Source organism: Trachypithecus francoisi, unplaced genomic scaffold (genome assembly GCF_009764315.1).
Source record: "Trachypithecus francoisi isolate TF-2019V2 unplaced genomic scaffold, Tfra_2.0 Lachesis_group4, whole genome shotgun sequence".
Classification (NCBI taxonomy): Eukaryota; Metazoa; Chordata; class Mammalia; order Primates; family Cercopithecidae; genus Trachypithecus; species Trachypithecus francoisi.
Genome location: NW_022681469.1, coordinates 114161132 through 114188267, shown reverse-complemented (window position 1 = coordinate 114188267; position 27136 = coordinate 114161132). Strand labels below are relative to the sequence as shown.

Here is a 27136-nt window from a genome sequence, read left to right as displayed (position 1 = left end):
TGTAGAAATACCTTATAAACTATGACATTCCCTCCCTTTGTTACAGAGAACCTCTGGGCTGTGCTTCTTTTCCAGCCAAATCCATCCTGATAGATGATCAGAGCTTACTCTTTGATCCCATGAACACTTTGCAAAGATGTGACTCTTGGCTCTCTGCCTTGAGAGTTAGCGGTGATTTTGAAATAGCAATGAGCTTTTCCATTTCACTTTTTTTTTTTAAAAGACTAAGTGCAGTAATGAGAAGGGTGGGTGGAAGAGTGGAACAAGGATTTTGATCTGTAACTGACCATGAACAATTAATTGAGATAACTCACTACTTCAGACCAGCCAAACTTCTTCATTTTTAAATTTTTAATTTAATTTTATTTTTTGAGACATAATCTTGCTCTGTTGCCCAGGCTGGAGTGCAGTGGTACAATCATAGCTCACTGCAGCTTCGATCTCTTGGGCTCAAGTTATCCTCCTGCCTCAGCCTCCCGATTAGCTGGGACTACAGGTGCACACCACCACGCCTGGCTCATTTTTAATTTTTTTTTCTAGAGACAAGGTCTTGCTGTGTTGCCTATGCTGATCTTAAACTCTTGGCCTCCAATGATCCTCCCATCCTCGCCCCCAAAAGTGTTACAGGTGTGAGCCACCACATGTAGCCACTGTTCCATTTGAAAAAAGACATTCCCTTGCTCCCTGCAAGCCACCTTCAAGGATAAAATCGAAAGCAAGCAAGAAGAGAAGAAAAAAAAGAAAACAGCAATGAGCGTTCATCAGTAGGTGTGTTTGCGCCTGTGCCACATGGGCAGATCTCTTCCCCATGCTGCACCCCAATTTCTTCATCTACAAATGAAGACTAGGCCGGGTGCAGTGGCTCATGCCTGTAATCCCAGCACTTTGGGAGGCCTAGGTGGGTGGACCACTTGAGGTCAGGATTTCGAGACCAGCCTGGCCAACATGGTGAAACCCTGTCTCTACTAAAAATACAAAAATTAGCTGGGCGTGGTAGCACACACTTGTAATCCCAGCTACTTAGGAGGCTGAGGCAGGAGAATTGTTTGAACCCAGGGGGCGGGAGTTGCAGTGAGCTGAGATCATGCCGCTGCACTCCAGCCTGGGTGACAGAGCAAGAAAAAAACAAAACAAAAAAACAAAAACTAGTGCCAGCTCTTAAGAAGCTCCAGCATCTGGGATCAAAGCTGAAGACACACGAGCTGGAAAACAAATATCTTTTGGCTGCCTGCAGCCTTAGATGTGAGCCCTGAATCCATACTGGGATTTCTGGGACTTTTAATAATTTACTAGTACAATAGGCAGATAATTTGAAATCTTGACAGTTCTGGAAAATCCACCCCCACTCCCTGTAATGGTTACCACACCCTTAGTAAATCAAGCTGTTTTTTGTTTGTTTTTGTTTTTCTGAGACAGAGTCTCACTCTGTCACTCATGCTGAAGTGCAGTGGCATGATCTCAGCTCACTGCAACTTCCGCCTCCTGGGTTCAAGCAATTATCCTGCCTCAGCCTCCCGAGTAGCTGGGATTACAGGTGCAGGCCACCATGCCCGACTAATTTTTGTATTTTTGGTAGAGATGGGGTTTCACCATGTTGGCCAGGCTGGTCTGAAACTCCTGACCTCAGGTGATCCTCCCTGCCCGGCCTCCCAAAGTGGTGAGATTACAGGCATGAGCCACTGTGCCTGGCCTCAAGCTGGGTTTTATTCTGAATTCATTTCCAGGGATTTCCAGATCTCTGGTCCTCGTCCACGTGCAGACACTTCACTTTCAGCAGAGGAATGGAGAACTTGGCCTTTATTTTAGGAGCCAGGGAAGCCAGCGTCACAGGCTCCATCTTTTCTGTTCCAAACCCGGCTGGCCAGCCCTGTCTGCTGCAGATACTCAAGGAAATTGTGTTGTCCTTAAGTGTGCATCCAAACTTGGATGCACTCTGGGTCTCCACTATCATCACCCATCATTTCTCACGACACTGCAGCACTCTCCTCTCCAAAACTATGTTTCTCCTGGTAATCAAGCTGACTTTCATTCAAACCCGTTATAGCTGCATCTTTTCACCACTGCTCCTCTCAAAGGCAGGCACAGATAAAAATACAGCTGTTGCCAGTTCCGATCACTGAGGTCTCTGGCTTCCTTGTTTTTTTGAGACAAGGTTTCTCTCTGTCACCCAGGCTGGAGTGCAGCAGTGCAATCCTAGCTCACTGCAGCCTCAACTTCCTGGGCTCAAGCGATCCTCCTCGCTCAGCCTCCCAAGTAACTGGGAGTACAGGGATGCACCACCACACCTGGCTAATTTTTTGTAGAAAGGGGGCCTCATTATGTTGCCCAGGCTGGTCTCAAACACCTAGCCTCAAGCAATCTGCCTGTATCGGTCTCCCAAAGTGCTGGGATTACAGGCTTGAGCCACCGTGCCTGGTCTCTGACTTCTTTTAATCAAGAAATTAACCAGGAATGGACCTCGCAGGTGCTAACATATTTATTGCTGAAGACTCATTGCTCTTTGTGTTTTTTTGTGTGTGTGTGGTTTTTTTTGTTTGTTTGTCTTCTTTGCTTGCTTGCTTTCAGTTTTATCCTTGAAGGTGGTTTGGAGGGAGCAGGGGAATGTCTTTTTTCTTAAATGAAAAAGTGGCCGGGTGCGATGGCTCATGCCTCCCTCTTGGCAGCCCACCATGGAGAGATGAAATGGTGTCATAGAGGGGGCATGGGCATATGAGCCAGATACAGTGGGTTTGAATCCAAGTTCATCATTTGCTATTTTTGCAACATATACAGGTCACCTAAAGTGCCCTTGATCCTCATTTTTCCTTCTCTGCAAAATAGGATCAATAAATCCTACCACATAAGATTGCCGGAAGGATTAAACAAAGTGTCAAGTGCCTCACCAGGGATCTACCAAGAATATAAGAGACTGCTGCCCTTACCCATTTAAAATAAACCAAATTTAAAAAATTCTAATAAAAATTGTTATTTATTTATTTTTTAAAAAAAAGATAGGGTCTCACCAAGTTGCCCAGGCTGGTCTCAAACTCCTGAGCTCAAGGAATCCTCTTGCCTCGGTCTCCCAAAGTGCTGGGATTACAGGCGTGAGCCACCATGCCCAGCCTAATAACCCAAATTTTCTATCCACTCTCTCAAGTCATATCTCACAGTCAGACATAATGTGGGCCAGCAGAGAGCAGGGTGGATTGGTAAACCACCTGTCTGAGGGGAAGCATCCCTGATTTACAGCATGTGCCCATTTCTGTGGTGTAAATACTTCCATCATGGCTGATAGCAAGCTACCCAAGGTTTAACAACTGGCTGTAAAGTCCCTCATTGTTTAGTGTTGGGGTCCTTGCAAACCATCACAAGCCAGGTTGGATCCCTGCAATCCAAGAGAAGCCAGGTTGGGTCCTTGCTAGCCATGGTAACCTAGGTGGGTCCCTGCAAGCCATCACAAGCCAGGTTGGGTCTTTGCAACCCATTAAAAGCCATCACAAGCCATCACATCCAGCACACCACCGCCATGCTCCAAGGGACCTAGGAACCACCATCTGTTCTTCATGCAGCTGAAGAGCTCAGCCAGTGAGCCAGGGTGTTCTGCGCCCTCTCTCATGCCCCTCATGCCACCAGGGGCCATGGCACACAGTGACATGATCATGAGTGACATGCTCACTCTCATGCTTAGAAAATAGCTTCCACTTGAAAGCTGTTTGAGACATCAAAGGTAAGTAACTCTCATGATCATCCCTTATGCACAGTACTGTTTTAGAGTCTGTGAAGTGCTTTCATGTGTCCTGTCTTGGAATCTCTATTGTGATATAGCTCAGAGAGGAAATGCGTCTTGCCCAGGGCAGCACAGCTTGAGTGTAGGCGAGTCTGGATTTGACCCCAGCACACGAGACTTGGAGGCACCTGCTCTTTCTGCCACCCTGCTTTCTGGGCGGGAGCATGCCTAGAAAAGGCCTGGGTGCCTGCCACTCAGTTTCATCCTGGAGATCAAGCCCCACTCACCTGGTTGGTGATCGTCTTCACGGTGACTTGGTCACCCTGTTCAGACTGGATCTCTCCAGCGACGAAGCCTTCTTTCTCATCTTTGACCCAGCAGGACCTCTTAATGTCATAGGGCTTGTTCATGGCTTCAATCCTCTCCTTTTCGGGAGGTGCCAGGAAAGGCATAGGATCCACATCGTCCCCACACTCCCCTTTGTACCCACCAGGCATGGCAGCTTGGTTGAGGATGGAGCAGGAAGGAACTGAGGGCAGGAACCAGTACTTCCCTGGGTGCTGTGGGGGGAAGCAGAGACAAGCTGCTGAAGCTGGTGGACAGGCTGGAGCCAATGTCCCGAGAAAGACAGAGGCTTGCTTCTCTCATGCCACCTTGTCTGCCTTGGTGCCATTAGGCTTTCATAACCAAGAGTAAGAAAGAAGCTAATTGTTCAGCCACTGTAGAAGGCAGTATGGAGATTTCTCAAAGAACTTAAAACAGAACTATTATTCAACCCAGCCATCCTATTCTTGGCTATATACCCAAAGGGAAAAATAAGTCGTCCTACCAAAAAGACACACGCACCTGTATGTTCACTGCAGCATTATTCACAATGGCAAAGACATGGAATCAACCTAGGTGGCCATCAGTGGTGGATTAGATAAAGAAAATGTGGTACAGGCCAGGTACAGAGGCTCACACCTATAATCCCAGCACTTTGGGAAGCCAAGGTGGAAGGACAGCTTGAGCCCAGGAGTTTGAGACCAGCCTGGGCAATATAGCAAGACCCCATGTCTACAAAAACATTTAAAAATTAGCCAGGCATGGTGGTGTGTGCCTGTAGTCCTAGCTACTCTCAGGGCTAAGGCAGGAGGATCGCTTGAGTTGGGGAGGTCAAGGCTGCAGGAAGCCATGATTGTACCACTGCACTCCAGCTTAGGTGACAAAGCGAGAACCTGTCTTAAAAAAAAAAACTCAAAAAACAGAAGGAAAATGTGGTACACATACACCATGGAATACTATGCAGCTGTAAAAAAGAATGAAATCACATCCTTTGCAGCAACATGGATGCAGCTGGAGGCCATTATTCTAAGTGAATTAACATAGAAACAGAAAACCAAATACCACATGTTTTCATTTATAAGTGGGAGCTTATAAGTGGGTACAGACATACAGATAGACACAACAGACACTGGGGACTACTAGATGGGGGAGAGTGGGAGGGAGGCAACAGTTGAAGAACAACCTATTTGATACTATGCTTAGCACCTGTGTGATGGGATCATTTGGATCCCAAATCCCAGTGTCACTCAATATACCCATGTAAAAAACCTGCACATATACACCCAGAATCCAAAATAAAAGTTGAAGTTATATTTAAAAACGAAACAAGCTAATAAATCCTCACAGTTAAGTGCCCCCTACTCCCAACAACACAAATGCTTCTGCCTCTGTCATCTCATATGTTCCTCACACTAAGGCTGTGAGGTAGGGATCAGGAAGCCCATTTTATGAAGGAGAACACTGGGGCATGGAGAGGTTAAAGGTAGGGTTTCTAACCAGGATCTGTGAAATAAATGGGACAGGAAATCAATTGCCACTTGGTTTTCTTTTTCTATCTGATATGAACAGAGGCCATAGGCTGCAGTAGCACCATCACTGTCTCTGTTTTCTCCTAGCAAAAATCAAAGCTCTTCACTTCTCGTTAGGGTGGCTGCAGATGTCTCAAAATACTGTTTATCTTCATGTCAACTTTAAAATTATGGTCTCTTTAAACCCTCATTTTGATATCATTCTTTAAATTTATTAATAAGGACATTTATTATTGCCTTACTGCCATGTCACAAATTAGTTTTTTAATATATTTTTTCTTTTTCAGAGGCAAGGTCTTATTCCCATCACCCAGGCGGGAGTTCTTTGGTACAGTCATAGCTCACTGCAGCCTCCAACTTCTGGGCTCACGCAATCTTCTCACCTCAACCTCCCAAAATGCTGGGATTACAGGCATAAGCTACTATGCTCGACTAATTTTCAAATGTTTCGTAGAGATGAGGTCTCACCATGTTGCCCAAGCTGATCTCAAACTCTTGGCCTCAAATGATTCTCCCACCTTGGCCTCCCAAAGTGCTGGGATTACTGGTTTTTGAGCCACCGCACCCAGCCAGTATTGCAATACCATTGGTTTCCTTTGTAGTTCTGTGTATTTTATTTTACTTTTTTTTTTTTGAGACAGAGTTTTCTTCTGTTGCTCAGGCTGAAGTGCAGTGGTGCAATCTTGGTTCACTACAACCTCTGCCTCCTGGGTTCAAGCAATTCTCCTGCCTCAGCCTCCTGAGTAGCTGAGAGGTGCCCACCACCACGCCCAGCTAAATTTTTTTTTTTTCTGTATTTTTAGTAGAGACAGGGTTTCACCATGTTGACCAGGCTAGTTTTGAACTCCTGACCTCAAGTGATCCGCCTGCCTCAGCATCCCAAAGTGCTAGGATTACAGGCATGAGCCACCATGCCCGGCCTATTTTATTCATTTAAAAACACTAATATGAGCAGGGTCCACAGGCTTCACCAGACGTCAAGCAGGTCCCAGGTATAAAATGATTGCCTGGGTCAATCATTGTCTCTCCTAAAACGAGGACAGTCTGGGTCTCTCAATTCCCAAACCCCAAACAGTTTTACTGAATCCCCAGGAAGGAGGGGAACTGGAGGCTCAAGGCAGCAAAAACAGAAATCAGGGGCCTCCCCAGTTGGTCTTGGGGATGAAGAACCTTCTCGAAGTTTCAGGGAGGGTGTGGCTCTGAGCCCCTTTGCCAGCAGTGCATTTCTCAAGGCCAAGGGTACAGCCTCAGCCTTTAGATGAGGGACTCCTAATTGTGCACTGGGCAACCGCTGTACTGCGCCTACAGCCTCTCCTGCCAACACCCCCGGTTTTTCCAAAAGAAGCTGAGTCACAACAGGCAAGCCACTGAGGCACAGCCAGGCGCTTTCTCCTCCTCTTGTCTCCCTGTGGGGCCTGGCATAGAGAGTTCTGGCTGGAACTTTTTTTCTGCGTCACCCACTCCCGCTATCCTAGCACTGAAAGCTTGGCTGTTGCACAGAAAACAAGAAAGGAGAGGAGGTGGGTAGGGGTCTTGTGCCCTCACAGGCCAGGAACCCCTTTGGTTGGACATGATGATACCTGTGGTCCTATTGGACAAAATGTTTCAAATTCAAGCAACAAAATATGTAGGATTACCAGGGAAACACATGACATTAAAATATAATTAATAAAATATTAAAAATGCATGATCTAGTAATAGATGTGCCTCTTTATAAATGCATCAAATAACATAATCTAGCAACAGGTCTCACAAGCACTGTAGTTTTGGAGCAGCAGTAATAATTAATTATATTTTACGATGTCTGCAACTACTGTAATTTGATATGAAAATACCAGTGATTGACTGGGTGGAGGTGGCTCAGGCCTGTAATTCCAGCACTTTTAGGAGGCTGAGGCAGGAGGATTGCTCGAGGCCAGGAGTTCAAGACCAGCCTGAGCAACATACCGACACCCTGTCTCTATAAAAATTAGAAAGTTAGGCAGGGTGCCATGGCTCATGCCTGTAATCTCAGCATTTTGGGAGGCCGAGACGGGTGGATCACTTGAGGCCAGGAGTTTGAAACCAGCCTGGTCAACACAGCAAAAGCCCATCTCTACTAAAAATACAAAAAAATTAGATGAGTATGGTGGTGTGTGCCTGTAGTCCCAGCTACTCGGGAGACTGAGGCATGAGAATCACTTCAACCTTGGAAGCAGAGGTTGTGGTGAGCTGAGATTGTGCCACTGCACTCTAGCCTGGGAGTCATAGTGAGAATCTGTCTCAAAATAAAATAAAATAAAATAAAATAAAAAGAATTAGAAAGTTAACCGGGGGTGGTGGTGTATGCCTGTGGTTCCAGCTACTTGGGAAACTGAGGCAGGATTGCTTAAACTGCGAAGGTCAAGGCTGCAATGAGCTATGATTGCATTTCTTTTCTTTTCTTTTTTTTTTTTTTGAGACGGAGTCTTGCTCTGTCGCCCGGGCTGGAGTGCAGTGGCCGGATCTCAGCTCACTGCAAGCTCTGCCTCCCGAGCTTATCCGCCATTCTCCTGCCTCAGCCTCCCGAGTAGCTGGGACTATAGGCGCCCGCCACCTCGCCCGGCTAGTTTTTTGTATTTTTTAGTAGAGACGGGGTTTCACCGTGTTAGCCAGGATGGTCTACGATCTCCTGACCTCGTGATTCACCCGTCTCGGCCTCCCACAGTGCTGGGATTACAGGCTTGAGCCACCGCGCCCGGCCGCATTTCTGCACTCTAGCCTGGGCAGCAGAGCGAGACGCTGTCTCAAGAAAAGAAAATTTAAAAATACCAGTTACTGGCTGGGCGCGGTGGTCCACGCCTGTAATCCCAGCACTTTGGGAGGCTGAGACGGGTGGATCACGAGGTCAGGAGATCGAGACCATCCTGGCTAACATGGTGAAACCCTGTCTCTATTAAAAAAAAAAAAAAAAAAAATGAGCCGAGCGTGGTGGCAGGTGCCTGTAGTCCCAGCTACTCGGGAGGCCGAGGCAGGAGAATGGCGTGAACCCGAGAGGCGGAGCTTGCAGTGAGCCGAGATTGTGCCACTGCCCTCCAGCCTGGGCAACAGAGCGAGACTTCGTCTCAAAATAAATAAATAAATAAATATTAAAAATAAAATAAAAAAATACCAGTGACTTCCACTGTAGAGAAAGTTGCAAGGACCGTTAATGAGACTGGGATGAATAAGACCACGTTACAAAGGGCAGAAGATGAAACCTTTTGGCTAAAGGCAGTGAAAAATCACAATGGAACTGTTTTCCCATTGAAGATTCCCAAGCCCCAGGTTAAGAACTCCTGTCTAATCCTTCCTATGCCCTGTCAGCAGGGAGCACTAAGCTGGGAGTTCTGGCTTCTGCCATAGCATCCAGGAGTCTGTATCCAGCATCCGGGAGACCTGGTTCCTGGGCAGCCTTGCCCCTGCCCCTTCCGGAAGCTACAATAGCTCTACGTAAACTTCCTTTTGTCATTTGCTGCCTCTGATGGCTCAATTGCATCATCTTTTTGTTGCCAGTTTCCCTGGTTCTGCTTAACATAGATGGAAACCACCAGGGAGATGAGACCAAAATCCACACGAACAGGAAATGTGGTCGGGTGCGGGTACTCACGCCAGTGATCCCAGCACTTCGGGAGGCTGAGGTGGGGGGATCACCTGAGATCTGGAGTTTGAGATCAACCTGGCCTCAAGCTCGGGATGGTGAAACTCTGTCTCTACTAAAAATACAAAAATTAGCTGGGTGTAGTGGTAGGTGCCTGTAATCCCAGCTACTTGGGAGGCTGAGGTACGAGAATCGCTTGAACCTGGGAGGTGGAGGTTGCAGTGAGCCCAGATTGTGCCACTGTGCTCCAGCCTGGGTGATAGAGCAAGACCTTGTCTAAAAATAAAAGAAAAGAAAAGAAAAAGAGAAAAGAAATGCATGTGCCAGCAGTCAGGTGAAGATGCATTCTACTTGTCACTAAAATGAAACATATGCCACATCTAAGAACTGAGTTTCTTTTCAATTGCTCTAATGGGGGTAGGGGAGGCAAGAGAGTTGCCTTTGTTTATACTAATTAGGCTGCTTGATTTTATTTATTTATTTAGAACAGGGTCTCATTCTGTCATCCGGGCTGGAGTGCAGTCATGCAATCATAGCTCCCTGAAGTCTTGAACTCTTGGCCTCAAGCAATCCTTCCACCTCGTCCTCCCAAAGTGCTGAATTTACACGTATAAGCCACTGTGCCAGGCACTTGTATTTTTTTTTTTTTTTTTTGAGAGGAGTTTTGCTATTGTCACCCAGGCTGGAGTATAGTGGCGTGATCTCAGCTCACTACAACCTCTGCACCTCCCGGGTTCAAGCAATTCTCCTGCTTCAGCCTCCTGAATAGCTGGGATTACAGGCGCCCACCACCATGCCCAGCTAATTTTTGTATTTTTAGTAGAGACAGGGTTTCACCATGTTGGCCAGGCTGGTCTTGATCTCCTGACCTCAAGTGATGCACCCACCTCAGCCTCCCAAAGTGCTGGGTTTGCAGGTGTGAGCCACTGTGCCAGGCCTTTGTATTGTCTTTTTAATGATGGTTCTGCTGTAAACAGCAAGCTAAGGTGTCACTGCTGTTGCGTGGGCCTGGTGGTTTAGGGCACAGGCCCCTCCAGCCAGGAGCTGCCCTGAGGGACGTGCAGGGCTCTGACACTAGGTTCCATCCCTTTCAGTGGCTACCAGCCTCCTGCTTGCTAATGACTCCCCACTTCCAGGACCCCCGCGAATCCAAAACCCTCCTGTCCCTCCAGGCAACGGCTCTTCTTAGGTATCTTTGATAACTAAGACCGACTTAAATAAATCATGAGCCACAAAACGTACAGACAATGTAGCTCATGGAATGCAAAAGCTAAGAGTCTTCAGAGGGAAAGATGATGCTTTGCAGACCAAGGGAAGGGCAGAGTGGGGATCGAACCCAGGAATCCGACACCATGCACCAAGGAAAGCGGGTGGTGCAGGGGAAGGAGGCTGATCTGGGTTTGAATCCTGGCTTCCCCGGTCTCACTTGTGGATATGTGGAAGTCCCAGCAGCTCTCCAGACTAGTCCCTTCATCTGTACATCCAGCGGGCATGCAACACAGATCACTTGGGGGAGTGTCTTTTTTTCTTTTCTTTTCTTTTCTTTTTTTTTTTTTTTTTTGAGATAGGGTCTCACTCTGTGGCCTAGGCTGGAGTACAGTGGTGTGATCATAGCTCACTGCAGCCTCCAACTCCTGCGCACAAGCGATCCTCCCACCTCAGTCTTCCAAGGAGCTGAAACTACAGGTGCACATCACCATGCTCTGCTAATTTTTAATGTTTTTGCAGGGACAGGGTCTTGCTATGTTGCCCAGGCTAGTCTTGAACGCCTGGCTTCAAGAGATCCTCCTGCCTCAGCCTCCCAGAATGCTAGGATTACAGGCGTGGGCCACCGCACTGGGCAATTTGGAGGATTAAATGAGATGCTATCCCTGAAGCCCCTGGGGCAGGCAGGTGCTGGCAAAATGCTCATCCCCTCCTTCCCCCTGGCTCATCTCTTATCATCACCTCTACTCTCCTCCCGCCGGTTGTCCTCCACTGCAAGCCCTCCCCATTCCCATCTTCCCCAGCATCCCGTAGGTTCCTACCTGAGACCACACTGGAAGAATCCTGGTGCCTGGTCGAGCCTGGCCATTCCCTTTTATACCTGCCTAACAGGTCTGGGTCAGCAAAACCTTAAAAAAGAAGAGACACCCTCAGGGTCCAGGAGCTTAGCTGGCCTCTCCTTCCAGGGCCTGACTGGGCACTCCTGGGTCCCTCAGGGGGGATCCGTGAATGCCCTGCATCTAAGACATTCACCTTCCTCCCATTACCCTTGTGGGGAAACTGATGACCTCAGCCCAGTGGTGAAGGCTGTGGGCAGAAATAGAACAGCTGGGTAATGAGTTTTCCTCTTAAAGTTACAACTGCCTTCACAGAGGGGCTGACGGTCAAGGAAGACCTGGGTTGACTCATACAGAGCCTTTGGCGTGGATGAACTGGGATAACCAATCGATTGATGACACTATCCCTTCCACATGTTCAGGCTGGAAAGCCCATGTTAGCTTGGACTTTACTCTTCTGATCATAGCTATAGGCCCCCTGCAGCCCCCATGGCCATGCAGTGTCATGGGCGCAGTGTCAGCCTCAAGCCCTGAAGCCCTCGCTCTAACTCCTCTATGGCTTCCCATGCAACATGTGGCCTGGAGCAAGTCCCCACTGTCTCTGGCCTTGACTTTCCCATAAAGTGGGTGGCTGGGTGGGTAAACCCTAGGAGTCCTTTGTGTTGTCCTTGAGTTCAGAGATGGCCTCTGTATCTAGAGGGAGAAACTGCCTTGGGGACGTGCTTCCTGGCATCCATCATCCCCCTATCTCCACCCTCTACATCCCCAATTCACTTTTTAAGAATTGACATGAAATTTACATTTTTGTTCACTTGATACCAAGACCATGTGTTGTATAAGCCTTTTATTTTTATTTTTATTTTTTTGAGTCAGTCTCACTCTGTCACCCAGGCTGGAATGCAGTGGCGTGATCTCGGCTCACTGCAACCTCTGCCTCTCAGGCTCAAGCAATTCTCCTGCCTCAGCCTCCCAAGTATCTGGGATTACAGGTACATGCGACCACATCTGGCTAATTTTTTGTATTTTTAGTGGAGACAGGGTTTCACCATGTTGGCCAGGTTGGTCTCGAACTCCTGAGCTTGGGTGATCCTCCCGCCTCGGCCTCCCAAAGGGCTGGGAGTACAGGCGTGAGCCATCTCGGCTGGCCTGTATAAGCCGTTAAGCTCAACTATATGTAATCCTATGACGAAAATAGGGACTAAACTCCTTCATTAATGATGCGTATTTAAATGTCATTGACTTTTTTTGAAAGATTAAATCTTAACAGTGTAAATAAATTGAGGTGAAATTTATATAACATAAAATTAACAGCTTTAAGCCAACGATCCAGTGGCATTTAGTGCGCTCACAATATTGTGCAACTGTTGTCTCTATCTAGTTTCACAACGTCTTCATCAGCCCAAAAGGAAGCCTACTACCCAATAAGCAATTTCTCCCCTAGCTCCTGGTTACCACCGATTGGCCTTCTGCCTCTGTGGCTTTACCTATTCTAGAGATTTCATATGAATGGAATCATACAATGTGTAACCTTTTGCATCATTTTCAAAGTTCATCCACGCTGTATCTTGTACCAACACTTCATTCCTTCTTAAGGCTCAATAATAATCTGGTCGGGTGTGGTGGCTCATGCCTGTAATCCTAGGCAGAGGCGGGTAGATCCCTTGAGGTCAGGAGTTCAAAATCAGCCTGGCTAACACGGTGAAACCCCTTGTCGACTAAAAATACAAAAAATTAGCCAGGCATGGAGGTGGGCGCCTGTAATCCCAGCAACTCGGGAGGCTGAGGCAGGAGAATCACTTGAACCTGGGAGGCGGAGGCTGCAGTGAGCCGAGATCATGCCACTGCACTCCAACCTGGGGGACAGGGCCAGACTTTGTCTCAAAATAAATAAATAAATAAATAGAATGATAATCCATTGTATGGATATACCACAATTTCTTTGTCCATTGATTCGTTGACGGACATTTGGTTTGTTTCCACCTTTTGGCTATTGTGAATAATGCTGCTATGAACGTATGTGCACATATATTATGTGAGGGCCTGTTTTGAATTCTTTCGCATATTTATCTAAGAGTGGACTTTCTAGGTCATATGATAATTCTACATTTAGCTGTTGGAGGAACTGCCGCAAGGAGTCTAATTTCTCCACATTCTCACTGACACATATTATTTCCATTTGTAAAAATTGTAGTCATCCATGTAATCAACCAAAATGCCCATCAGTGGTAGACTGGATACAGAAAATATGGTGCGTATACACCATGGAAAAGACAGGCCGGGCGCGGTGGCTCACACCTGTAATCCCAGCACTTTGGGAGGCCAAGGCGGATGGATCACGCAGTCAGAAGATCGAGACCATCCTGGCTAACATGGTGAAACCCCGTCTCTACTAAAAAATAAAAAAAAAATTAGCCAGGCATGGTGGTGGGCGCCTGTAGTCCCAGCTATTGGGAGGCTGAGGCAGGAGAATGGCGTGAACCCAGGAGGTGGAGCTTGTAGTGAGCCGAGATTGTGCCACTGCACTCCAGCCTGGGTGATGGAGCGAGACTCCGTCTCAAAAAAAAAAAAAAAAAAGTGAGCAAGATCATGTCCTTTGCGGTAACATGGGTGGAGCTGGAGGCCATTATCCTAAGCAAACTAATGCAGGAACAGAAAAACAAATACTGCGTGTTTTCATTTACAGGTGGGAGCTAAACACTGAGTCCACATGGACACAAAGAAGGGAGCAATAGATACCGAGGCCTATCTGAGGGTGGAGGGCGGGGAGGAGGGTGAAGTCCAAAAAATAGAACCTATGGTGCCAAGTGTGGTGGCTTATGCTTGTAATCCCAGCACTTTGGGAGGCCGAGGGGAGTGGATCACTTGAGGTCAGGAGTTCGAGTCCAGCCTGACCAACAGGGTGAAACTCGGTCTCTACTAAAACGATTACAAAACTAGCCAGGCATGGTGGTGCATGCCTGTAATCCCAGCTTACTTGGGAGGCTGAGGCAGGAGAATCGCTTGAACCCGGGAGGTGGACGTTGCAGTGAGCTGAGATGGTGCCATTGTACTCCAGCCTGGGCAACAGAGGGAGATTCCATCTAAAAAAAAAAAAAAAAAAAAAAAAAAAAGTACCTATGGGTACTATCCTTAGTGCCTGGGTGACAAAATACTCTGTACACCAAACCCATGTGACACACATTTACCTATGTAACAGACTTGCACATAAACCCCTGAACCTAAAATAAAAGTTACAAATAAAAAAAAGAAATGGGACATGGTACTTGTACATGTTTAGTACATAGTTGCTTAATAAACATGTTGATTGGACTAAAAAAAGTTGTAGCCACACTAGTGAATGTGAAGTGGCATCTCACTGTGACTTTGGTTTGCATTTTCCTAATGACTGATGACGCTGAGGACTTTGCCATGTGCTTGTTGGTACTTGTTTATCTTCCTTGGAGAAATGTCTATTTAAGTCTTTTGCTATTTATTGTTTATTTATTTATTTATTTATTTTTGAGACACGATCTCACTCGGTCACCCAGGCTGGAATGCAGTGGCATGATCATGGCTCACTGCAGCCCCTCAACCTTCCAGGCTCAAGCGATCCTCCCATCTCAGACTCCCAAGTAGCTGAGACAACTGTCAGGCACCATAGCACCTCCTTAATTTTTGTATTTTTTGTAGAGATGGGGACTTTCCATGTTGCCCAGGCTGGTCTCTAACTCCTGGGCTCAGGCAATCCTCCTGCCTCTGTTTCCCAAAGTGCTGGGACTACAGGCATGAGCTTGGCGCTGCACTTGGCTAATTTTTGTATTTTTAGTAGAGACGGGGTTTCGCCGTGTCGGTCAGGCCGATCTCGAACTCCTGACCTCAGATGATCTGCCCGCCTCGGCTTCACAAAATGCTGGGATTACAGGCGTGAGCCACTGTGTCCGGACATGATAATATTCTTTGATGCACAAGAGTTAATGTTGCTGAATCCAATCTATCTATTTTTTCTCTTGTCGCTTGTGCTTCTGGTGTCATCTTTAAGAAACCATCGCCACATTCGAGGTCTTGAAAATTTGCCCCTGTGTTTTCTTCTAAGTGTTGGTTGGTTTTAGCTTTTATATTTGGATTGTTGATCCCCCAATTCATTCTTAAGAGAAAAAGGAACCTATCTGAGCACAAAACTGATTTCTTTTTTAAAATCTCTCTAGTTTTGAAAAGCAACTATTTTAAACCCAGAGAACCTTTTAAATTCATAAAGATGTTTTCAAATGCTTCCTATTATCATCTGACCCTGACAGCAATTCATTTACAAACATATTATTGTGTTCTCACAACTGGAATCCAGCAATGAAGAATCATATTAATAAGCAACCATGGGTTGGATGAGGTGGCTCATGCCTGTAATCCCAGCACTTTGGGAGGCCGAGGCAGGTGGATCACCTGAGGTCAGGAGTCGAGACCAGCCTGGCCAAAATGGTGAAACCCCATCTCTACTAAAAACACAAAAATTAGCCGGTCATGGTGGTGCGCACCTGTAATCCCAGCTACTTGGGAAACTGAGGCTGGAGAATTGCTTGAGCCGGGGAGGGAGAGGTTGCAATGAGCCGAGATCGCACCACTTGCACTCCAGCCTGAGCAACAGAGTGAGACTTTGTTTCAAAAAAAGAAAAAGAAAAAAAGAAAAAAAGAAAGTAGCAATCATGACATCAACCAACACTGGCTCTGTCAGAATACTTCACAATAGAGGATGAACCTCACTTCTCCCATGCTGGGCCTCAGATTCCCCAAAATTAAAATAATATTTTGGCTTGGAGGGCCTCCATACATGGATGCTGTCGGTCTCTGGGTATGGGAAGCTCAGAGCTTTGCCTTCTGAGATGCCATTGCCCCAAATCTGACCGCCTGACACGTTTGTTTTTATTTTTTTATTATTTTAAAATTAAACTAAATTCAATGTTTGAGACAGGGTCTTGCTCTATTGCCCAGGCTGGAGGGCAGTGGTGCAATCATGGCTCACTTCAGCCTTGGACTCCCAGGCTTAAGCAATCCTCCCACCTCAGCCTCCCAAGTAGCTGGGAGTACGGGTATGCATGCCACCACACTCAACTAACTTTTTAATTTTTTTTTTTGTAGAGACCGGCGGGGAGTCACTATGTTGCCCACACTGATCGCCTCAAGCGATCGTCCTGTCTCAGCCTCCCAAAGTGGTGGGATTACAGCTGCGAGACTCCATGCCTGGCCAGGTCTGTTTTTAATATCTTTAGCAGCAGAGCTTTTAACGGGCAGATTCTTGTGCAGAGTTCTGGTTTGTAAAGAGAAAAGTGGAGCTTCTTTGGGCAAAGCGGGGGAGGTTAAAATTAAGGTGAAATTTACATTGTTCTCCACCTGATATTAGGATTATGTGTTGTATAAGTCTTTCAGCTCAATTGTGTGTAATCCTATGATGATCCAGGTCCTATCCCCTCCTAGGCCTTTTGATGGCAGTGTCCAGAGATCCGAGAGAGGCTGCTGCTGGGAGCTGTCACCTGGCAGCCGGGGCCTGGAGCCCATCTATGGGCCACCCTCCCAAGCCTGGGTCCTGAGGTGCTTCTAGCTTATTCCCATGTGATCACCATGCTCTGGCTGATGGGGGTAAAGGCTGGTGAGAATAAACGGGCCTCTGCCCTACCGTGATTCTGGGAAGGTCTATTCTCTGGCAAGAGGTTTTCTTTCTGCCCTAGTCCAGGTCCCAGCAGGAAAGAGCAGACTCCAGTGGGGCCACTGCAGAGCATTTATTTATTTATTTATTTATTACAGACAGGGTCTTGCTCTGGCACCCAGGCTGGAATGTAGTGGTGCGATCAAAGCTCACTGCACCCTCAATCGCCTGGGCTCAAGTGATCTTCCTGCCTCACACAGCCCCACAAGTAGCTGGGACTACAGGCATGCACCACCATGCCAGGCTGATTATTATTTTTTTATTTTTGAGACGGAGTCTTGTCTTGCTCTGTCACCCCGGCTGGAGTGCAGTGGCGTGATCTCAGCTCATTGCAACCTCCGCCTCCCGGGTTCAAGCGATTCTCCTGCCTCAACCTCCCGAGTAACTGAGATTACAAGCACCTGCCACCACACCCAGCTAATTTTTGTATTTTTAGTAGAGATGGCGTTTCACTGTGTTGGCCAGGCTGGTGTTGAACTCCTAACCTCGTGATCCGCCTGCCTCGGCCTCCCAAAGTGCTGGGATTACAAGCATGAACCACTGTGCCCGGCCCAGGCTGATTACTTTTTAAAAATTTTTTTAGAGATGGAGGTCAATCTTGCTATGTTGCCCAGGCTTGTCTCGAAGTCCTGGGCTCAAGTAATCCACCCGCCTCAGACTCCCAAAGTGCTGGGATTACAGGCACGAGCCGCGGTGCCCGGCCTCACTGCATAGGGTTTAACGAAGAGTTTACTGAGGTGGGGCAGGGTTCAAGAAAGACAATAAGTACAGTAAAGCACCCCCTGCTCAGGCCACAGGGGAAGCCCCTGCACCCTGGATATGGCTGCGGGAGAAGCGTTGGCCCCCAGGGGCATGGAGCAACTCCAGGGGGACAGTGCAACTGCTGACCGACCAGACCCAGCAGGGCCAGCGGTGCGTTCACCTCTCCCCTCCTGCGCACCCATCTCCTCCTAGCATCTCCTGCGGCCAAATCCAACCAGAGCCAGAAAGCAGGAACCCAGGCAGGTACTCGGGGGGTCAGCCTCCTGGACCCAGGATGGAGTAGAAAAGGATGACAGGTGGATCTGGAGCAATGGAAGCCATCAGCTCCTGGTCCCGTGCGGCAAGAGCTGCCCCTTGGTCTCTTGTGGTTTGAGCTTCTCATGGGGGTGGGGAGGTTTAATGGTTAATATTCTAGAAAGTTCCATCTCAGATAATGTTGCTTCTCCAACCTGGGCAATATAGCAAGACCCAGTCTCTACAAAAATAAAAAAAAAAAAATAAGCTGGGAGTGGTGGCAGGCACCTGTAATTACAGCTACTCGGGAGCCTGATGCAGGAGGTTCGCTTGAGCCTGGGAGTTCGAGGCTGCAGTAAGCCGTCTTCACACCACTGCACTCCAGCCTGGGTGACAGAGTGAGACTCTGTCTCTAAAATAAAAATAAAATAAAATAGGCCAGGCACTATGGCTCATGCCTGTAATCCCATCACTTTGGAAGGCCGAGGCAGGTGGATGACCTGAAGTCAGGAGCTCAAGACCAGCTTGGCCAACATGGTGAAACCTCATGTCTACTAAAAATACAAAAATTAGCCAGGTGTGGTGGCGGGCGCCTGTAATACCAGCTACTTGGGAGGCTGAGGCAGGAGAATAGCTTGAACCCAGGAGGTGGAGGTTTGCAGTGAACTGAGATCCCGGCACTGCACTCCAGCCTGGGTGGCAGAGCCAGACTCTGTCTCAAAACAACATAAACAAATGAAAGAAAGAAAAAGAGAGAGAGAGAAGGAAAGAAGGAAGGAAGGACGGAAGGAAGGAAGGAAGGAAGGAAGGAAGGAAGGAAGGAAGGAGAAAGAAAGAAAAAGAAAGAAAGAAAGAAAAAGAAGAAAAGAGAAGAAAGAAAGAAAAGAGAAGAAAGAAAGAAAGAAGAAAGAAAGAAAAGAAAAGAAAGAAAGAGAAAGAGAAAGAAAGAAAGAGAAAGAGCGAGCTTGCTTTGGGGAAGGCCTCAGGTTAACTGTCAGGTGGCTACCACTGCCCAAGAATAAGTGGGCGCACACAGTGCTCTGCCTTTAAAAATTCAGCAAGAAGTGCATTGGATGGAATCATTAGCTCATGGTATCTGGAGAAAGTTTAATGGGTTTTTCTATAGAAATCAAGCAGGCTTAAATCCTCTGGCTGAAAAAAAATTCCCCAGAGTCATGGGCTGACATTGGGACAACAACAAAAACAGACGTCCCCTGAGTCCATTATCTAATTTTGATCTTTCCAACAGCCTGGGCAGGTGGGTGGGGCAGATGAGTAATGGTCTCATTTCAGCAGGTGAGCAAATGGGCTCAGAGGGGTGAAGCAATTTGCCCAAAGACACACAATGAGTCAGCATCTGAGATACGGCTCCATTTCTCTTCTTTTTCTTTCTTTTTTTTTTTTTGAGATGGAGTTTCACTCTTGTCACCCAGGCTGGAGTGCAGTGGTGCGATCTCAGATCACGGCGACCTCCGCCTCCCGGGTTCAAGCGATTCTCCTGCCTCAGCCTCCCGAGTAGCTGGGACAACAGACACGTGCTGCCACACCTGGCTAATTTTTTGTATTTTTAGTAGAGATGGGGTTTCACAGTGTTAGCCAGGCTGGTGTCAAACTCCTGATCTCATGATCCGCCCACCTCAGCCTCCCAAAGTGCTTGGATTAGAGGCATGAGCCGCTGCGCCTGGCCCCAAATCCCGTTGTTAGAGGAATTAAATGAGTTCCTATATGTGAAGTGCCTAGCACCTATTAGATGACGAAGACATATTTATTGAATGAATGGAAGCCAGGTCTCTGGGATGGGAAGGATGACTCCCAAGCACCATGCTCCATTTGGGGGGTGGTGGAGATGGAGACGTTCTTGGCATTCCTATCCAGAAACCCCCGGACTTGACACATGCAGAGGGCTTGGTCCCTGCCCCCAAACAGCCAGATTTAGGAAATAGGCCCCTAAGTTCCAATCTCTCCCTTCCCTTTTCCTCTTTCATTCTTTCCTCAGTTCCTTGTTGAGTTCTGTGACAGCAGGTGAGCATCACCAAATGCCTCACGAGCTGCATGGCTGTGGGGAAGTAGTCACTGTGCCTCCACTTCCTCCTTCCTTCCCTCCCTCCCTCCTCCCTCCCTCCCTCCTTCCTTCCTTCCCCCCTCCTTCCTTCCTTCCTTCTTTCCTTCCTTCCCTCCCTCCCTCCCTCCTTCCTCCCACCCTCCCTCCTTCCTTCCCTCCCTCCCTCCTTCCTTCCTTCCCTCCGTCCTTCCTTCCTTCTTTCCTTCCTTCCTTCCCTACTTCCTTCCCTTCCTCCCTCCCTCCTTCCTTCCTTCACTCCCTCCCTTCGCTTCCCTCCCTCCATTCTTCCTTCTTTCTTTCTTTCCTTCCTTCCTTCCTTCCCTCCCTCCTTCCTTCCTTCCTCCCTCCCTCCCTCTCTCCCCCCTCCCTCCTTCCTTCCTTCTTTCCTTCCTCCTTCCTTCCCTCCCTCCCTCCTTCTTCCTTCCTTCCTTCCTTCCCTCCCTCCCTCCCTTCCCTTCCCTTCCCTCCCTCCCTCCTTCCCTCCCTCCCTCCCTCCCTCCCTCCCTCCTTCCTTCCTCCTTCCTTCCTTCTTTCCTTCCTCCTTTCTTTCCTCCTTGCTTTCTGGCTTGCTTTCTTGCTTGCTTTCCTTCCTTCCATTTTTCCCCTTCCTCCCCCTTTCTCTTTCTTTCTTTCTTTTTTTTTTTTTGAGGCGGAGTCTCACTCTGTTGCCCAGGCTGGAGTGCAGTGGCAGGATCTTGGCTCACTGCAAGCTCCGCCTGCTGGGTTCACGCCATTCTCCTGCCTCAGCCTCCGAAGTAGCTGGGACTACAGGCACGCGCCACCACGCCTGGCTACTTTTTTTGTATTTTTAGTAGAGACGAGGTTTCACTGTGTTAGCCAGGCTGGTCTTGATCTCCTGACCTCCTGATCCGCCCGTGTTGGCCTGCCAAAGTGCTGGGATTACAGGCGTGAGCCACCATGCCCACCCTTCCCTCCTTCCTTCCTTCCTTCCTCCCTTCCTCCCTTCCTCCCTTCCTCCTTCCTTCCTTCCTTCCTCCCTTCCTCCCTTCCTCCTTCCTTCCTTCCTCCTTCCTCCTTCCTCCCTCCCTCCTCCTCCCTCTTTTTCTTTCTTTCTTTCTCTTTCTTTCTTTCTTTCCTTCTTTCTTTCTTTCTTTTTCTTTTCTTTCTTTCCCTCCCTTCCCCCCTCCCTCCTTCCTCCTCCCTCCTTCCTTCCTTCCTTCCTTCCTTCCTTCCTTCCTTCCTTCCTTCCTCCCTCTTTCCCTCCCTCTCCTCTCCTCTTTCTTTTCTTCTCTCTCTTTTTTTTTGAGACAGAGTCTTACTCTGTCACCTAGGCTGGAATGCAGTGGTATGATCAAAGCTCACTGCAGCCTCAACCTTGTGCGCTCAAGCAATCCTGCCACCTCAGCCACCCAAGTAGCTGGGACTACAGGCATGTGCCACCATACCCAGCTAATTTTTTTTTTTTTTTTTGTAGTGACATGGTCTCAAACCCCTGGGCTCAAGTGATCCTCCTGCCTTGGCCTCCCAAAGTGCTAGGATTACAGGTGTGAGCCAGCCCATATAATGGAATATTTAAAAAACTGAGGATGTAAATGTATAGGTATATATTTTTAAGGTTCTAGAACAGCTTAACCCCTTTTTTGCAAAATGGCTGCCTCTCTGATCATCAAGATAAGATCAGATCAGATCACGGTGAGCTTATCTGGCTGGTGGGATTTCAGGTGATTTTTTAAAAACCTTCTTTACGTTTATAAGTGTTGTCTGAAGTTGTTGTTGTTGTTGTTTTTAATGAATGAGGACTATTTTTAATCTGAAATTATTATTATTATTATTTCTGAGACAGGGTCTCCCTCTGTCTCCCAGGCTGGAGTGCAGTGGCATGATCACAGCTCACTGTATCCTCTACCTCCCAAGCTCAAGCGATTCTCCTGTCTCAGCCTCCTGAGTAGCTGGGACCACAGGTTGCACCACCATGCCTGTCTAATTAATTTTTTTTTTTTTTTTTTTGTAGAGACAGGGTCTCACTATGCTGCCTAGGCTTGGAATTATTCTTAATGAAAAGGAGGAAATAAACGCCCGTCAGTGTCAAGAGGCTCCCTTTGGGCCCTCGCCTTGGGGGGTGAGGGGTGAGGGGAGTCCTTTCCGGCCAGCTTTGGAAGCCGCATTCCCAGCTGTTGTTTGTTGAGGCCTTGGGGGAGGAAGGAGATCTGTGCCCTCCCAGGAGGGCGATGGGATGAAGCCTTGGCAGGTTCACCACGTGCTCTTTGAAGACCAAACATGGACATGGAGCCTGGGCCCAGAAATAGCCCCTTTTGCTCCAGAGACCCTTGGAATTCTGCAGGTTCATCTCAGGGAGGGGAGAGCCTGAGCAGACTACTGCTGAAACCTTTCTTGCAGACCCCAAAATGGAAGATGGGACCTGGGACAGGCTCCTCTGAGCACGACAGTCCTGAAGTTGGGCAGAGATGAAACCGCGACCTGGACAAAGAGTTCCCTAGAGTCAGCCCAGGCCAGACGCCGTGGCTCATGCTTATAATCCCACCATTTTGCGGGGGTGAGGCAGGCAGATCGCTTGAGACCAGGAGTTTGAGACCAGCCTGGCCAACATGGCAAAACCCCATCTCTCCAAAAAAAAAAAAAAAAAAATTGTAATTAGCTGGATGTGGTGGTGCATACTTGTAGTACCAGCTACTCAGGAGGCTGAGGAGGGAGGATGGTTTGAGCCCGGGAGGCAGAGGTTGCAGTGAGGTGAGATCGTGCCACTGCACGCCAGCCTGGGTGACAGAGTGAGACTCGGACTCTTAAAAAAAAAAAAAAAAAAAAAAAGCCCAGCTAGAAGGGCTTCTATTTCCAAGTCAACAGGAGATTTCCTAATAAATGTGAATTCGTTTTTGTTTGTTTGTTTGAGAAGGAGTCTTGCTGTCTCCCAGGGTGGAGTGCAGAGGTGAAATCTCGGCTCAGTGCAACATCTGCCTCCTGGGTTCAAGCAATTCTCCTGTCTCAGCCTCCAGAGTAACTGGGATTACAGGCCCCTGCCACCATGCCTGGTTACTTTTTGCATTTTTTAATAGAGACAGGGCTTCTCCATGTTGGCCAGGCTGGTCTCAAACTCCTGACCTCGAGTGATCTGCCTGCCTCAGCCTCCCAAAGTGCTAGGATTACAGGCGTGAGCCACTGCACCCGGCACCTAATAAATGTGAATTATGTGAGATCCCAGAAATATGAAATATGGCAGTCCAGGTTGCTGAAGACAGGTTTCTCCAGGGGTTCAGCTGTATTTCTTTCTTTTTTTATACTGTATTTGGATTTATATCTCAATTTGATTTTATTTGGCGCTAAAGTGACATTTTTATTTTATTATCTTGAAAATATTTCAAAAATCTTTCTGATTTTTCATCCTTCTTCTTCCCTCTCCTTCCCCCCTCTTCATCCATCATTTCTCTTTGTCAAGAAGTATTTGGGCCAGACTCAGTGGCTCAGGCCTGTATTCCCAGCACTTTGGGAGGCCAAAGTGGGAGGATCACTTGAGCCCAGGAGTTCGAGACCAGCCTGGGCAAGATAGCAAAACCCTATCTCTACAAAAAATACAAAAATTAAGTGGGTGTGGTGGCAAGTGCCTGTGGTCCCAGCTACTCAGGAGGCTGAGGTGGGAGGATCACTTGAGCCCAGGATGTGGAGGCTGCAGTGAGCCATGATTGCACAACTGCACTCCAGCCTGGGCAATAGAGCAAGACCCTGTCTCAAAACAAGATTTTAAAAAAGAGAGAAAATCCATTCTCCCGGGACGTGGTAAGTGCTGGCACTCACTGAGACCGTGTGACACCTGACCATGCTTCTGCCCATGTCCCTCTCCTCCTTGCCTGCCCCTGTAGGGCAGGCTGTGGCCCCAGGGCTGGGGAGCAGGAGCCCTGGATTGTTCATCTTATTCAAGGCTGAGAAGCCTCAGGAGAACAGCAGGATTGTAAATGACCCGTCTTTTTATTACGATGCTCTGTGAAGTCAGTTTGGGCAAGAAAATCAATTCTGCCTCATGCACCTTCTCAATCTCATTTATTCTCCATGGATGACAAGACAGAGTGGAATGACCTGGAGTGATGGAAGCCAGGCCCCGTCACTGTCATTGCAACCCGGGAAGGCTGGTTTACTCGTGCTCCAATGTTCATTTTCTTTTCTTTCTTTTGCTTTTTTCTTTAAACAGAGTCTCACTCTGTCACTCAGGCTGGAGTGCAGTGGAATGATCTCTGCTCATTGCAACCTCCACCTCCTGGGTTCAAACGAATCTCCTGCCTCAGCCTCCTGAGTAGCTGGGACTACAGGCGTGCACCACCATGCCCAGCTGATTTTGTATTTTTAGTAGAGATGGAGTTTCACTACGTTGGCCAGTCTGGTATCAAACTCCTGACCTCAGATGATCCACCTGCCTTGACCTCCTAAAGTGCTGGGATTACAGGTGTGAGCCACTGTGCCCAGCCCAATTTTCATTCTCTTAGAGTGCAGACCAGGGTGCTTTATAAGAAGGGGACCACTTCCCTCTCCTCCCCATCATCCCTCCCTGGGCAAAAAACTCCACATGGAACCCCCAAATTCCCATGAGCTTCCTCCATTGTAGGCTGGTTATGGTCTGAACCCCGGCAGATCATAAGCCCCATGGGAGGGAAGGGGGTGCTCTGTCCCCCCATTTTATCCTCAGTGCCACCACATTTGTCTAAGACAAGGTTGAATGAATGAAAAGGTGAACACGCCCGGCGTTGTGGCTCATGCTTGCAATCCCAGAGCTTTGGGAGGCTGAGGCAGGAGGATTGCTTGAGCTCAGGAGTTTAAGACCAGCCTGGGCAACATAGTGAGACCCCATCTCTACAAAAAATTTAAAAATTAGCTGGGTATGGTGACTCATGCCTGTAATCCCAGCACTTTGGGAGGCTGAGGCAGGAGGATTGCTTGACCCCAGAAATTCGAGACCAGTCTGAGGAACATAGCAATACCCCATCTCTACAAAAAATTTAAAAATTAGCCAGACAAGGTAGCACACACTAGTAGTTTTGGCGATGTGTGAGGTTGAAGCGGAGGATTGCTAGAGCCCGAGAGTTCAAGACCAGTCCAGGCAACATAGTCTCTATCTCCACAGAAGATTTTATGGCGGAGCCTTTGGTTTCCGTTTGCTGCCTTTTCTCCCCCTGCACCTCCTTTTTCTTCCCTTAACACACCGATTTTCCTCCTCACCCCCGACCCTGTGCCAAACAAAGTCTACCAGGAACCTCAGCGGCACTCCAAGGGGTCGGCATCCAGACGAGGGGAGGTCCCCTCACCTGGGGACGTCCTGACATTTGTGCATGAACGCACACACGACAGACATACAGACACACACAGACACACTTAGACACACACAGACACACACAGATGCAGAGACACACATAGACACAGAGACACACAGACACACACAGACACACACACAGACATAGACACACACACAGACACACATACACAGAGACACACACACACAGACACACAGATGCACACAGAGATAGACACACACACAGACACACACAGACACAGATACACACAGATACACACACAGACACACACACAGATACACACACAGACACACACACACAGATACACACACACAGACACACAGACATACAGATGCAGACACACAGACACACACACACAGACAAAGACAGACACACAGACACACACACACACACAGACATACACAGACACACACAGACACACACAGGCATACATAGACACAGACAGACACACACGGACATATACACACACAGACGCACACATATACACACAGACACACACACAGATACGTACATATACACACACAGACATATACACACACAGACACACACATAGACACACAGACACAGACACACACAGACACATAGACACACAGATACACATAGACACATACACAGACACATACAGACACACACAGACACAAGCACGGACATGTGTCAGGAAGACACACACAGAGACATGGACACACACAGACACACACAGAGATAGACACACACACAGACACACAGACACAGATACACACAGACACAGACACACACAGAGACACACACACACACACAGACACCCACAGACACACACAGAGACACACACAGAGACACACACACACACAGAAACACATACCTAGACACCTAGACATACACACAGACAGACACACACAGACACCCACAGACACACACAGAGACACACACAGACACAAGCACGGACATGTGTCAGGAAGACACACACAGAGACATGGACACACACAGACACACACAGAGATAGACACACACACAGACACACAGACACAGACACAGATACACACACACACACACACAAACACCCACAGACACACACAGAGACACACACAGAGACACAGACACATAGACACACACACAGAAACACATACCTAGACACCTAGACATACACACAGACAGACACACACAAAGAGACACACACGGACACACACAGGCATACACAAACACACACACACAGGTACACACAGACACATAGACACATAGTCACACACAGACACGCATACGCATAGACATGCACATAAACACAGACATAGAAACACACAGACACACACATATAGGCACACACAGAGAGACGCGCAGCACACACACACACACACACAGAGGCCAGGCCTGCCGACAGCTGCGTTCGTCGGAGCCAGAGGATTCCCGAAGACTGACCTCAGGCGCAAAATCTTTCCTGAATCCCATGAGGGAAGTGTGCTGTCAACTCTCCAATTGGGGGTTTTCAAAAAACCCTTCTTCTATTAATAACGAAATAAATACGTATTTATACATGAATGACCAGGGACGTGCCAACCTGGGGGACAGTGGGAACAGCTGGCCAGGGCTGTGGCAACAAGGGGATCAACTACAGAGGATTTAAAAACAACAATAAAATCCAAATAGAAATCAGCCCCCTTTCATGACTGCCCTGCCCTGGCAACGATACACGATGCCAATGAGAAATGCTCCCAGCTGCGGGGGAGGGCCGCTCCTCGCACCCCGCCTTGGGATGCCGCCGTAAACAGCAGTATTAATGATACTACAGAAACAGGAAGATGTGCTTTGCTTTGAAGAAATGAATCAGAAGGCAGAAAATTCTGACACACGCTGCAACATGGAAGAGCCTCGAGGACATTACCCCGAGTGAAATAAACCAGACACACGGGGACAAACACCACACGTCTTCCCTTCCGTGAGGTCCCTGGAGGTGTCAAACTC

The 27136-nt window shown here is 48.0% G+C and overlaps 1 protein-coding gene across 1 annotated transcript in view; it reads right to left on the bottom strand.

Annotated features, from left to right (window-relative positions):
- LOC117072013 (myosin-16) overlaps nt 1-4476 on the bottom strand; it is a 71665-nt gene extending 67189 nt beyond the window's left edge. Inside the window, exon 1 of the mRNA XM_033191783.1 lies at nt 3994-4476. Within this exon, the coding sequence (XP_033047674.1) occupies nt 3994-4203 (210 nt within the window). The 5' untranslated portion in view covers nt 4204-4476. The remainder of the gene's footprint in view (nt 1-3993) is intronic.
- Between the last annotated feature and the right edge of the window lie 22660 nt (nt 4477-27136).